At 38.1% G+C, this 13384-nt stretch overlaps 1 protein-coding gene across 3 annotated transcripts in view; it reads right to left on the bottom strand.

The window, feature by feature from the left end:
• The window catches only part of kif16ba (kinesin family member 16Ba), a 129261-nt gene that overhangs the window by 105384 nt on the left and 10493 nt on the right, over positions 1-13384 (bottom strand). For all 3 annotated transcript variants that reach the window (XM_007892286.2, XM_007892287.2, XM_042333186.1), the window contains exons 6-11: positions 11149-11258; positions 9106-9248; positions 7835-8003; positions 7583-7714; positions 6433-6608; positions 1435-1500 (exon numbers count right to left, since the gene is read on the bottom strand). In XM_007892286.2, coding sequence (XP_007890477.1) covers positions 1435-1500; positions 6433-6608; positions 7583-7714; positions 7835-8003; positions 9106-9248; positions 11149-11258 — 796 coding nt within the window. The remainder of the gene's footprint in view (positions 1-1434; positions 1501-6432; positions 6609-7582; positions 7715-7834; positions 8004-9105; positions 9249-11148; positions 11259-13384) is intronic.

Raw genomic sequence — 13384 nt, 5'->3', positions numbered from 1 at the left:
TGGACCAAAGTTTAATCAAACCTCTAATTTATCCTCACCAATGAGAGCAATGAATGTTTAGGTCCAATGTAAAACATTCCGTCTTTTGGATTAATGAAATTTCACTCTACAGAAAAACCCAAAATTTCCAGCATTTATAATTCAGGCACGAAGGTTCAATCCTTAATAAGTGGCCAGGACCGATTTAATTAACATTGGGAATTGCTGTATTTGGATGTATACACATTATAGAAATTAATAATCTTTTTCTATTTAGATTAACATTGTCATTTCAACAATTAAACTTCTGACATACATGTCATAAAGCTATCGCAAGCCAATACAGTGTACCACTACAATAGAGACGCATTTTATTTTTACAGCTTTCATTTTCTCAAAAACTAGAGCATGTCAATATTTCATTGTATTACCTTCATTTGTCAGACCAGCAAAGCTAGATTTTCTCATGCTGCATTTCCCATGTGTCAGAATAGACATTTGTCAGAATGAAAATAATGTACTGGGAAACTGAACATTCACTTTCTACAAGGTGGACGATCAGTCAATTTTAATATTCAGGTGAACATGTTGCAAAAGATTTCTACCCCAAATCCAAAAGGTAGCTCAAAAAAAATTTAGAATGTAGTAATTTTCATTTATATAATGGCCGCTTCATGTCAAATTGTCTCAAAGCATTTCAGAAGTAACTAGTCAAGTATAGTGTGTTTTTTAAGTTGGTAAATACAGCAGCCATTTGCTCCAGCAAGGTACCACAAATAGTGATGAGGTGAAGGACCACTTAATATGAAGGGTTGTTGGGTAGGACACTGGAGGGAACTACTGTCTCTTCTTTTTTAAGTATTTAGGATCTGTTAACATCAACCAAACGAACAGCCAAATAAGCCTCTCGGTTTAATGTCTTAGGTGAAAGATAGCACCTCTAATATTACCACTCTCCCCAAGAGAGCACATTGTTAGTCTATACTATGAACTGAAGACACAACTTGGAGCTTACATAAGAACATAAGAATTAGGAGCAGGAGTAGGCCATTCGGCCCCTCTAGCCTGCCCCGCCAATCAATAAGATCATGGCTGATCTATTCTAACTCCACCTACCCACCTTATCCCCATATCCCTTAATCCCTTTATGTACAAGAAATGTATCTTACATTGACAAACCTATATACGTATAGTTCAAAGACTTTTAGCGAACAAGATCATTTGAACTATACAATACTTATGATTTAGGAACACTGAATTCTGTGAAATAAAGCAAAGGGAATATATGCCTACAGTATTTGAGGGGGTGGGTTACAGTTTTAGTTTCAGAGGCAAAATCCTATCTCAGTTATAAGAGGAAAAATGTTAATGTGGCATTTTTGTAATTAATGCTCAACAGATATATTATTTGCTACAAAGAAAGGCTATTTTATGAAATGTTAACGCATTACTTACTCTAGCTTCATTCTGTTGCAGCTTCTCCTCCATACTTAAAGCTGTTGGAGAATCTAACAACGCAATCTGAAAAAAAAAAATTTAGTTACAGCTACACAAGAGCAAGAATGNAAAAAACCTATATATAATCAAAACAATTTTTTAAAACCATTGAACTGAAGATTCCTTGACTGACCAGATGGTGACCACATTTAAAGTTTCCGTAGAGACATTTACATCACTAAGTAATGGTCAATATACTTTGCTAAGCATTCACATAAACCAACTGTAAATCTCTTAACAAAAACCATATTTAACATCCAAATGGATCTGCTTTAATGTTCCAATGTAAAATGGTCCAATCCATCTGTTTTTCCAATTGTTTTCATATTCCAATATACCGTACCTCTGACATTCAGGCCAACTTTACAGTATAAAAAGATGCACGTTATACGGGTACATGAAAAATTGCAGTCTGATACGCATTAGGTTCAGAGTTTCAATAAATTCTCCTTCCCATCACGCATCATATAGCTGGGCTTCTTTAGTACACTGTTCTGTAATTCTGATCTTGATAACCTTGATAAATAAACTCCTTGGTTTATATTAATTTTATCATTACAATCTCAAATAAATTAAATTCAATAAATGTTTTCAAATAAGGTCTCTGGTACCAACAGTATCTCTCCTATTCTTCTCAAGAAATAATCTTTTGCAGCCTCTTCGATTTCTCATACTCCCAGCAAAGCTTTTGTTTTTTGGAAATCATCTCATCTTTATCTTATGACTATAAATTCCAATTTATTCACCCTTTCAAACAGTGTTTATACAGTACTTGCTAAAATTACAGAGACTGCTGTCAACTCTCAAGTAATCCATTAACTTGAAAGTTATTTCCTTCTTAATTCACAATTAGTAATATGTGTTTCAGCATTATCATTCTATTACGGCAAGATTCCAACTTTAGGGAATCATTTACCACTACTTTGTTGATATCTAAAACCTTAACACACAATGGCCACTTTTACCATCCTAAGGCCTTCTCACCAAAGATAAATTCTTGACTATCCAGCAGACTCTCAGATCGTTCTTTTACTTTGCTGTAGTTGATAGCTCATCCTTGCATACCTAGGGTTCCACTTAACAAGTTTCTCCTCTCGTCACCCACCTTTTTTGCTGATTCTACTCTCTATTCCCTAAATACACACAACATTCACTTCTCACTGGAATGGATGAATTACTATTCCTTGATTTCCTCTGTGTTCTTTATTAGGCAATGATAAATCTGCTTTCTTTCAGTCTATCAAAAACAGTTCCTTTAGGTCACTTCAAAATCTAACAATTACTTTTGATTGGTCCACTCACAAGCTTTTTTTGTCTATCAAAATCTATCAACCGGCATAGACCAGTTGGGCTGAATGGCCTGTTTCTGTGCTGTATATTCTATGTAAAATACCAGGTCTCACAATCCTATCTTCAAATGAAATTCGCACATCTCCTAATTGCGAAAGCTGCCTCTGTTAGATTAGCTTTCATTTTCACTCCATCTTCCTTCCTTCAACTCTATATCAATTGTAAATTCATCCAATACTTGAATACTCCCTAATCTGTGCAACAGTGGCATAGACAGTATCAAATATACTCTCACAATAGAACTGTATAGATAGAGCATTGATAACTTCAGCTTCTTGAAAAGAAGCCTGCTGATGGAGTCTACTGCACGTGCAGTGCTTTTAATTTGCAAACAGATCTTGCGTGCAGATTGTTTTGACAATTGGGACAAACTATATGCACTCTTGGAACATCAAGAAAACCGAATGCAATCTTGGAAATGCAAACAGAAATGGTTGATGCTCTGATTAATGTTTTAGGAGCTCCATAAACACTGCATCAGGAACTGAAGACTGAAAAAAAATATACTTTTAGATCAGTGTATACTTTATATACTTTTATATTTATATTTTTAAGCCAGATATCTTTGGGGAGAAAAATACAATATGTGGGATGCTAACAGTGCTTATTTTAGGGTTGAAATTCCAATGGTGCAATGTGTAGAAGCTTTCACAACATGTACTGCTAATGGGATTACCCCATTCCTATTCCACACAACAAAATTGCTACATGAGGTTTAATGGCAAGCAGGTGCAATAAAGAGACATCACAATGGATTTAGAAGCAGTATTATACGTCACTAATCAACTATTTTAGGGCCATTCTGTGGATACAATTTATATTTATATAGTGCCTTTCACATTGGGAGGATGTCTCAAAACACTTAACACTACTAGCTGGTAGTGAGAAGCTGCTTAAAATGACCAAAAAAGGGGTCAATGGGTACATCTTGAAATGGACCTTGAACAAAGTGAGGAAGGGAGGAGGCAAGGAACAGGGGTGATAGGCTCACTAAATGTGAGTAAGGTTGGGGTTGGTAGGTTTGTGGAGCTTGGTGTGGGAAAGTATATAATTTAACTAGATTTTTTTTAAAGGTTTTTTTTAAACAATCTATGTCTGAGACATTTAAAATTAACTCATTAAATAAACTGGTTTGATTAAAAAACTGTTTAGCAAAAGGTAGCAGAAGGTAAATGTCACACACTTGTGAAGTTTCAGAAGTTAAAAACCAAGCAGTGGAACAAATTTCTACAACATTAGGATCAATAGCTGGAAGAAGCCGGCCTTCCCGGCACCTCCCTCCACAAGCTGCAGGTCATTCAGAACTCTGTAGTTCGTGCACTGTCCCACACCAGGCTTCACAACCACATCACTCCCACCCTCGCTCGCCTCCACTGGCTCCCCATCCCCCAGAGGATCGAATTCAAGATCCTCATCCTCACCTACAAGGCCATTCACGGCCTTGCTCCCTCCTACCTCTCCGACCTACTATCCCCCTACCTACCTGCCCGTACCCTCCGTTCCTCTGGTTCCGGTCTGCTCCACATCCCCCGCCCCAACATCGGCGGCCGGGCCTTCACCCTCTCAGCCCCGAGGCTCTGGAGCTCCATCCCCCAGTGCCTTCGCCGCTTCCTCCCTTTCCTCCTTCAAGGCCGGTCTCAAGTCCTTTCTCTTTGACCGAGCCTTCAGCTCCCCTCTCGACTCTCTACCCCCTCCTCGCTCCCTCCCTTCCCTCCCCTCACCCTGACCATTTCCCCCCTGTTCGGGTCCTGACCCAACTGTCCAGCACCTTGGGACGTCCTCCCGACGTGAAAGGCGCTCTATAAATGAAATCTTGTTGTTATTGTTGTTGTTATTACACAACAAAAAGTATTAACAAAACATGTTTTCAGATCTATTCATTAAGGCATATAATATTTGGGGTTAGCTTGAAATGTGTCTAGATTGTTGCAAATTGGTTTATTCTCAGACAAGATTGCCTTGTATTCAGTAGTTACATTGTCTACCTCTCACACAGAAGCAGAAATTATATCGAATTGTATGCTTGCCAAGTGCTATGCTAATTAGACTGAAAGCCAATGTCTGATGTCAGAGAAATCTTTCAACCACAGGATCCCACTTCTGCTTCTATCAGCCACTGCCATCGCTAATGGTATTTTTACTGGTTTCAAGACGTGAAAAGCGCTACATCAAATGCAAGGATTATTATTATTATTATTCTGTGCATACATGGAAAATATGATGCAAACACTTAAAACATTCCGCATAAGTACGTGGAATCTTGGGATAGTCCCACGGGCATAAGTGCAAGAAGAATACTACTCAGAAACACGTTCCAAACCGCTGCCAGTGACAAATGTTAACAATGGAGGGAATGAAGCTGCTTTGAATAATGGAGAAGTGGGTTTGAAAGAGTTTTTGCTGGACTCTGGTGTTCATGGAGTCTGGAGTCTCTATGCAGATATTTCCCATGATGTAAAGTCGAATACAGGGTAGATTTTGGAAGGACTGTTAAGGAGTAAGGTTGAAAAGTCAAAAGGGCCTTTGTTGTTCCAGGTTTTATATTCTTAATGCATTTATAACTGGCATCCTTTTAGTTTAGTTTTTAAACTGATTTCCAACATAAATAACTGTTTTTTTTGGTGAAAGTCAATTGGTAAACAACTATTTTTTCTGAAAAAGAATTATATTCTCCAACNTTTTTTCTGCTCTCAGGATGTGTATGCAATGCAATTCTACTGCTTTGCAATGCAAACTTACACTCACAGATGACCTTGGAGCCCTGGGATGGTAAAGTTGACCAGAGATGATGTGCGCTGGATGTATGTAACATACTTTAGGACATAGTCTTAATATCCATATGTTACTTGTCAGAGTTGGTCACATTGGTCACTAGTAATTTGACAATGAAGGATTTTTACTGATTTGACGAATTGATCGCTTTTCTGTGTCAATTACCCCCCATTGCCTCAACGTTATTTTTACAGGATAAATAGACCTCGAAAAATACCCGTTTTTGCATTTTGCGGAATAAAAAAAATCGGTAAGCAGTATGTATCTGCCCAAGGAGAGTGTGCGGATTCCATTCTAGGAAAATATCCGTGTGTACGTGTAATGCATGTCAGACGCCCAGCTGATCAAAAATAATTAATGTCACGGTGCTCCACATTGTCATACTGTATGGAACAAAGTAGCTTTCCACATGATGCATAAACCCAACATTGGTTTCTCCGAGATAAAGCTGTATTTTGTAGTAGAAGAACATGGTTGCCATCTAGGGGTTATTTGCTGCAAACAGACTGATATACAATTACAAAATATAACACACAGACTGCACTGCTATTGATTTTTAGAAGTTTGTAAATTAGGTTCATAAATCTATTAAGCTAAAATGAGCTCCATTTCATAAGAAATGATGAATACATTCTTATTATTGTACACAATAAGCAAATAGGAAGTTTCATCAGCCAAGCTCAAAGTACAAATGATTTATCAATCGACTCCATCCTGCGCCATAATTAGTCTTTCTGAAGTTGCCATAACACAAGCCAATTCAAATTAGGAATCAGGAGTTCTTACCTCATAAACAAAAATAAAATGATTAATCCATCAAAGTTAAAAACGAACCTTATTCCCCTGAGCAAGTAATGCCTTCAGTCGAGCTATTTCAGCACGGAGTTCACGAATGAGTTTGACATTAGTATCTTCATTAATGGTAGGCTTGTTAATTATGTTTTTGGCTCTATTTGCATAGCGAAGTGTACTCAACGTTTCTCCATAATTGACATCTGCAGGTGAAATGGCTATCAAAAGGAAAACAAAAAAGAAAATTATGGTACACTGAGCTCCCTTTATGAAACACTTTATGATAATGAATGTGGAATGCCAACACAAACAACTAATGAGTATTAATAAACAGACATGCATTTAATAAACATTTCAGCATGCTTCAGATACAACCATCATAGTCTCCATGGTCAACCAGGCCATCAACAGTCATGGTCAAAGCATGAAGAATGGACGTTTGATGGAAATGTAAAAAGAGTTACCACCACTCATAAGAAGCTGACTTCAAGAAAGGAAAGAAGTTGCAAAGCTTTCTTCGCTTTCATTCCACAAGCTTTTAACCATTGTACATTGCACTTCTGCCTGAAATCTCTATTTACTCCTAATTTCCACATTTTCAATTGATTCTCCTCATTTTCTTTTTAATGAAATATAGAAAAGAGTTTCATACAAGATAAACAAGATTTTAAACACAGCTAATTTCTAGTAGATTTAAACGGCAAGAACCGATAACATCCAGGAAATTGGAATGAGGGAGTAAGTAGAGAAAGGATTGTGTGCATGAGTGGGTTGGGGGGGGCAGCAGAAAGCTTTTCAATAAAGGAGTCTATATAATGTTTCATCTATATAATGCAAAAAATTGATGAAATATCTCATAATTGTAAGAGATATCCAAATTTGCAGCCAGCTAAGTCTTCCCCTTGCACTAAGAAGTCATTTTTAGGTGTGCCAAGGGCTGGCTATTTAGAGAAATGCCCAATATTGTCATCTGAACCAACTTTTTTTTCTGTTCGCCAAGCACACTGCAATTATCCAGCTACTACTGTCTTTACTCTAGCTTGGGTTTCAGATCAATATCCATGAAGTAATTTGTAATCATTTAGATTTTTATTGATAGTAAGGTAAGACTCCATTGTCTGAGTAATCAATAGGCACACTAAATGTAATGTAATGAACTGGAGTTACGAGCATTTTGAACAATAACACTTACTGGCAATCATAATCGTTTTTGAGTTCCCACCAAGGCTGTCTTTCAACAGCCAGGTCAAAACAGAGTCTCTGTAAGGCACAAACACTTGTTTCTTCTTTGCTTGAGAGCTCACCCCATCCTGAGACAAGTCGGCTGTAAAAGTTTGGAAAAAAAAGTTCAATTTCTCAGTTTTTTCTTTACAAGCTCACCAATATATAAAAACTCATATCAATGGAAGCAGCCAGCTGTTTTAATACAAAAACAAAGACTCACCTAAGGCAGAAATGACATTTCCCAGAGTGACGAGAGATTTATTTATATTCCCTCCTTCTTTCAATCTTACTCCAGTAGCACCTGTGGCATCTGCTCTTTCACTTCCTGCAAGATCTACCAAGTGGATCTTGCTAACCGTTTCACAGGGCATTTCAGCATCAAATTTGGCCTAGTGTTTGAATTTACTGAAATTAGTTATATTCTAAACAACATTTAGTCAACCCATATTCAGCGACTATTAAGAATTTCTGTACTAAAAGTAATAGCATTTAAAATGATAAAATATTCCTTCCTCACAATGATCCTCAAGCTAATAACTGTTTCAGTGACAGGGTTAAGAACTAGTTCCCCTCTCCTTATCTGAAGGTGTGGACTTATACCTTGATACAGTTACATAGATACTTGGGATCCTTGCTCAACAATGTAGAGCTGAATCAATGAATGTCAGCACACCATTTATTGTATGTGTGTGTGTGGGGGGGCGGGGGGTGGGTAGAGTGGGGGGAGAGATAGTTATCAGGGAATGGAAATACTGGCTGTTTTTTCCCTTGCTTGTCCAAGGGTGCTGAGGTTATTATAGTGTCCCTAGTGATACCTGGCTGAGATCACTAGATTCAGTACAAACCACATTATGAACCAGAGACTGTCCATGTGGTCAGTTTCACACTGGACAGCAGAACTAGTTGTTCAATTGAATAGCATGCCAAAACCATTTTCCTGAAAACTTAGGGTAGGAAGAAAGATTTATTGTGTCCTTGGAAAAGGATTGCAGAGTAGGTCAGTATATACAGCAATTGCTATTTTATAATGAAAGAACACTGCAGAAAAGGTAGTTTAAGACTTAATTTAGCAATCTGAATCCAGGGAATATTGGGGATTTTAAATTATGCAGGATAACACAAAGCACTTTGTAAGAAAACACCAAAAGATTTTCAAAATTGTTAAGATTTAAGATTGTGCAACTCCCTCTATTGCTTTAATTAACTGAATAGTGTGAAAGCTATCCTTCAGTACGGTGTCCAATGGGCAATCTGACAAGAGTGCATTTCATGAACAATTTCCCCTCGCAGCAATTTGTGGAATTATCACGTGTACACTACTAATTAATACAAAATACGATTAAAATACTTCTGTCTGTTAATGACATTAATTAAATCTACAATAATTAGTTCACATAAAGGTTACAGATTAACAACTGACAATTGCTGCTTCAGGCTAACATGGCAGTTAATAAAGTTTGAAATAATTATAGTTCCTGTCAGTCCACTTACCTGAGTGAAGTTGATGGTGAAAATGGCATGGGAACGACTACTAACATCATTCATGCCTGTGGCTGCAGTGGTTCGATTGATGTTTCCAGCTTCCATTAGTTCTTCTACATCACTATAATTCTGGACCAGGTGCTTTGACAAATCTAATTGTATAAGAACAGGATACAACTTAGTTTACATTTCAAAGAAAACTACACTTTCTTGAACACTAGCAATCATGGCTTGAATTTGGGACAGAGACCAACAGACAATAAAAAATATATCTATCTTTCAAGACCCGCCACATTCTTGGAATGATGACTTTGTCAACACTATAAATAAAGAGTGGCTGTCCTCGTAAGCACTGTTTTCTGGAGAAAAAAAAACAAATAACTGACAATGACCACCTATGATAATCTACCAATGCCAGCTGTACGTATACTTGAAAGAACAAGTGGAAGAATATTATGTGGAAGAGGCTGTCTTTCAAAATAATGAATACCATAATAGATAGGTAATCTTTGATTTCCTCTTAAAATTTTATCCTCTACACAATTCTGTGCACTAACTCAGTAGCACCTAGAAAGAGAGAGGTCCTTCCTGAAGATGTTTATACCCCAAAGCCAGGATAGACGTGCTAAAGCTAGCTCCACGCACAACAGTTAGATTTAAACATAAAATCTGATTCTCATAATAAACTCATATATGATGCAAATAGGTAATTATTCAGCCTGCCAAATGTGGTCTTGGATACCCATTTATCCTCATACAGAGCCAGATCAGTTGCACGCAGATCACTAGAAGACATGCTGGTGGGTTGTCGACATTTGGTCAGGTCACACAGTTCTGTGTACAATTCTAATTGTTGCAAAATTGGGGTGCTGCCCAGGCCTTGAAGGCAGTGAAGAGGATGATCCCTACTGTTTCAGGATGAGCTGTGAGGAATAACTGAATAGGACAGGTCTTGAAAAGAGACATGATAGTGTAGTTGATAGAACTGCAGTTTAGTGACCAGGAGCTCAATGATTCATATTCCAGTTTGTACAGAGTCTGGTGTCAGATGGGGCTGCGTGGAAAGGCTAAATTATCCACAGCTTTGCCAGGAATAGGGAGGGTAAAACCAGCCAGAATTACAGTACCCTCTACTGGTACTGTGCATGTATGACAGCCAGATGGGGAGAGGGCAGTCTTGGCTGTAAGCCCCTCTACAGTCAAGTGCCTGCTGAAATTCACTGCCGATGCTCACACTGGCCATTTGGGCAGGGCACTGAGGGGCAGAGAGCAGAGAAGGATATGCCAATGGAGAGAAAGCCAATAGACTGAATACACATCTTTTTTAAAAAAATACATCTCAAACACCTTGCAAACGTATTTAAGATGCTAAATGGTATTCAGAAAATAAACCCAGAACAAATACTTTCAGATATACCAAAGTAGCACGGCGGGAGCGCTCAGGTTCAGGATTGTGAAGGATAATTTTAGGCAGAGACCAGAAAGTATTTCCTTTAGAAGGAATTGATGGAGCAAGTTAGCTGGAAGAATGGTTGCGATCACGATATTGGAACAGCTTGATGCTATAATAAGAGATGGTATTCTAGACAGATTAAATCAAATCAGCCGAAGGGCTTCTTCAACCTGACCTCTCGTGCTTTTCCAACCATACTAATGCAATACAACCAATAGCCAGAAGGTGGTAAATCATTTTATAATTACACAAAAGCCCCGGCTAGACAGATTTTTTTTGGAGGGGAGGATGGGATCCAGTCCAGCGAGCCGAAATTTCTGGCTAATTGTAATGTTAATACTGGTATCGGCATTTACTGCCTTTTTTCGGCACCGGCTTTTTCCAGTACCAAAAAACACGGCTTGCAGCAATATAATTGTTTGAATCCTGCAAGCTGAATTTTTTGCTGCAATCAGACTGAACGGCATCCTTACCTGGCCACTACGGAGAACGGTGAGGCAGGGGTGGAGGCGCCTGCGCTAAGGCGTTCGAATTTCAGATGGCCGGAGTCTGGTAAATCAGGGATTTACTGTAGTGAAATACGTATTAGTTGATCTTACCCTCTACATATGGACCATCTTTTGGATGTTCTCTTACTCTTAAATTGTAAGTTTTGGATGACTTTCTCCTGAGTAGATCCCTTACTCGTTCATTATAAATTTCCAGATAGCTGTTAAGAGACAAAAAAAAGTTAATTTTTAATACTAGAAATACATGACACTTTAAAAGGTTCATGACAAAAGTATATTAATAATCCTTGCACTTGATATAGCACCTTATCAAGTCGTTGAAATGTTTCGAAGCGCTTCACACAATATACTAAAAGTGAATTGACTATATTTTTGTGAGCAAAACATGGCAGCAAATTGCGCACAGGAGTGTCCCACAAACTGTCATGGATTGAGTGACCAAATTATAATTTTATTTATTTTGGGGGGAAGGGATTAGTACCTTTCAAGTGTGACACACTTTTGGTGATAAACTACTAATATTCTAAAAAGATTACATTACACAAGATAGTTTTAGGATACATTTCAACACTTAATAATCCTTACATTTGATATAGCACCTTTTACACCAGGGAGGACTTTTAAAATCGCTTCACAGGATATACTATAAAATGGAGTGTGTATTTTGCGGGCAAATATCTGCAGTGCGCAAATTGCGCAAAAATAACAAAAGGATCAAATAGGAATTAAGGCTTGAATGTACACACACTAATAAAAAAAAGTAATAAAGTCTGGGGTTACAGAAACGTAATGTGAATCAACAACAACCTTACAATTATGGAACAATCTTCAAGCAGAAGGGGTATATGTTGTGAATTACAAAAATATAACTTGTACATTATGTAGATAATGTAGAGAAGTGCATTATTATTGGCTAGGGATCATACAACAACTAGATAAAATGGCAGAAACAGTAATAGAAAATCGTAGTGATGATATGAGTAATAAATTAATAACTGAAACTTAGTTCAAGGTGAACAAACATACGCTTTGGGATGCTACCTGCGTGAAGGGTGCTATACAAATGTAAGTTGTTGTTATTATACAAGCTTTCTCAGGCAAGTAGGAAATCATAACATAATAATCATGGGACATTTCAACAACCACAATGACTACCCGCCACGGCCTTGCTCCTTCCTACATCTGTAACCTGTTACCCCCATACCAACCTGTCCACTTCCTCCGCTTAGCAGGCTGCGGCCTGCTCCACCTCACCCGCCCGACTCGCCCCACAATCGGTGGTCAGGCCTTCAGCCTCTCTGCCCCCTTTAGAACTCCATACAACGTTCCTTTTGCCTCCCTCCGTTGCTTCCTTCAAGTCACATCTCAAGACCCTCCTCTCTGACCACGCCTTCGTCCTTCGTCCACCCTCCCTACCTTCCACCTTCCTCATCCCAAACCCCCTGCTCGGGTCCAAATCCCTGACTATCCAGCACCTTGGGGCCTCCTCACAACGTGAAAGTTGCTATAAAATGTTTTAATGGTGTATTGTTTGTGTAGTATACAAGATATACTTGTATATACAAGTGTAATAACCGTATTTTATAGGTAAATCTGGCAGCTAATTTGTGTACAGCAATGTCCTACAAACAGCCAAGAAGTAAATGACCAATTTTATCCAGCAGAGTGTTGGCTAGACATAAGGAGAAACCCCTTTCTTTTCAAATAGTGCCATTGAATCTTTCTGAACATACATATGGAACTGCAATTTAACTTCTCATCTGAAGGCTGGCACCTCCAACAATGCAGCATTGAAGTGTCAACCTAGAATGAGTTCAAACACCTGATGTATTGCTTCGATCCACAATGTTTTGACTCAAGAGTCAAATGTGTTACCAACTGAGCCAGATTGACACAATTGAATGGGAAGCATAATTTCATAAAGATAATCAGCATTTGTCATAATACAACATGAAGTTTTTATTCAGAGGTTTACCAGAACTGGTTAGTAATCTGAATATAGGTGAACACAAGTTTAAATGATGATCACATAGTTCTATTTTACATGGTTAAGGCAACGTCAAAACTAAAGTTTATGATCAAACATTTGTGTCGTTAAAAGATTCAGGGAGGTGCAATTGTTTTTGAATATGGCATAATATGGGAACATAAACATTTTGTGCTGGCAGCAAGATGGCAGCATTGGGAATTGATTTTTCCACTTTTCCCCACTTTCTAGACACAATACTGCATCAGTATCAACTATTTCCATGTCAAATTAAATTGGCATGTCCTTATTAACCTGGGTATTACTTGGCTTCAATACCTAACAGTATTGAACTATTGT

This window comes from Callorhinchus milii, unplaced genomic scaffold (genome assembly GCF_018977255.1).
Source record: "Callorhinchus milii isolate IMCB2004 unplaced genomic scaffold, IMCB_Cmil_1.0 Scaffold3, whole genome shotgun sequence".
Taxonomy (NCBI): domain Eukaryota; kingdom Metazoa; phylum Chordata; class Chondrichthyes; order Chimaeriformes; family Callorhinchidae; genus Callorhinchus; species Callorhinchus milii.
The sequence above is the reverse complement of the archived record's forward strand: the minus strand, read 5'-3'. Positions and strand labels throughout refer to the sequence as shown.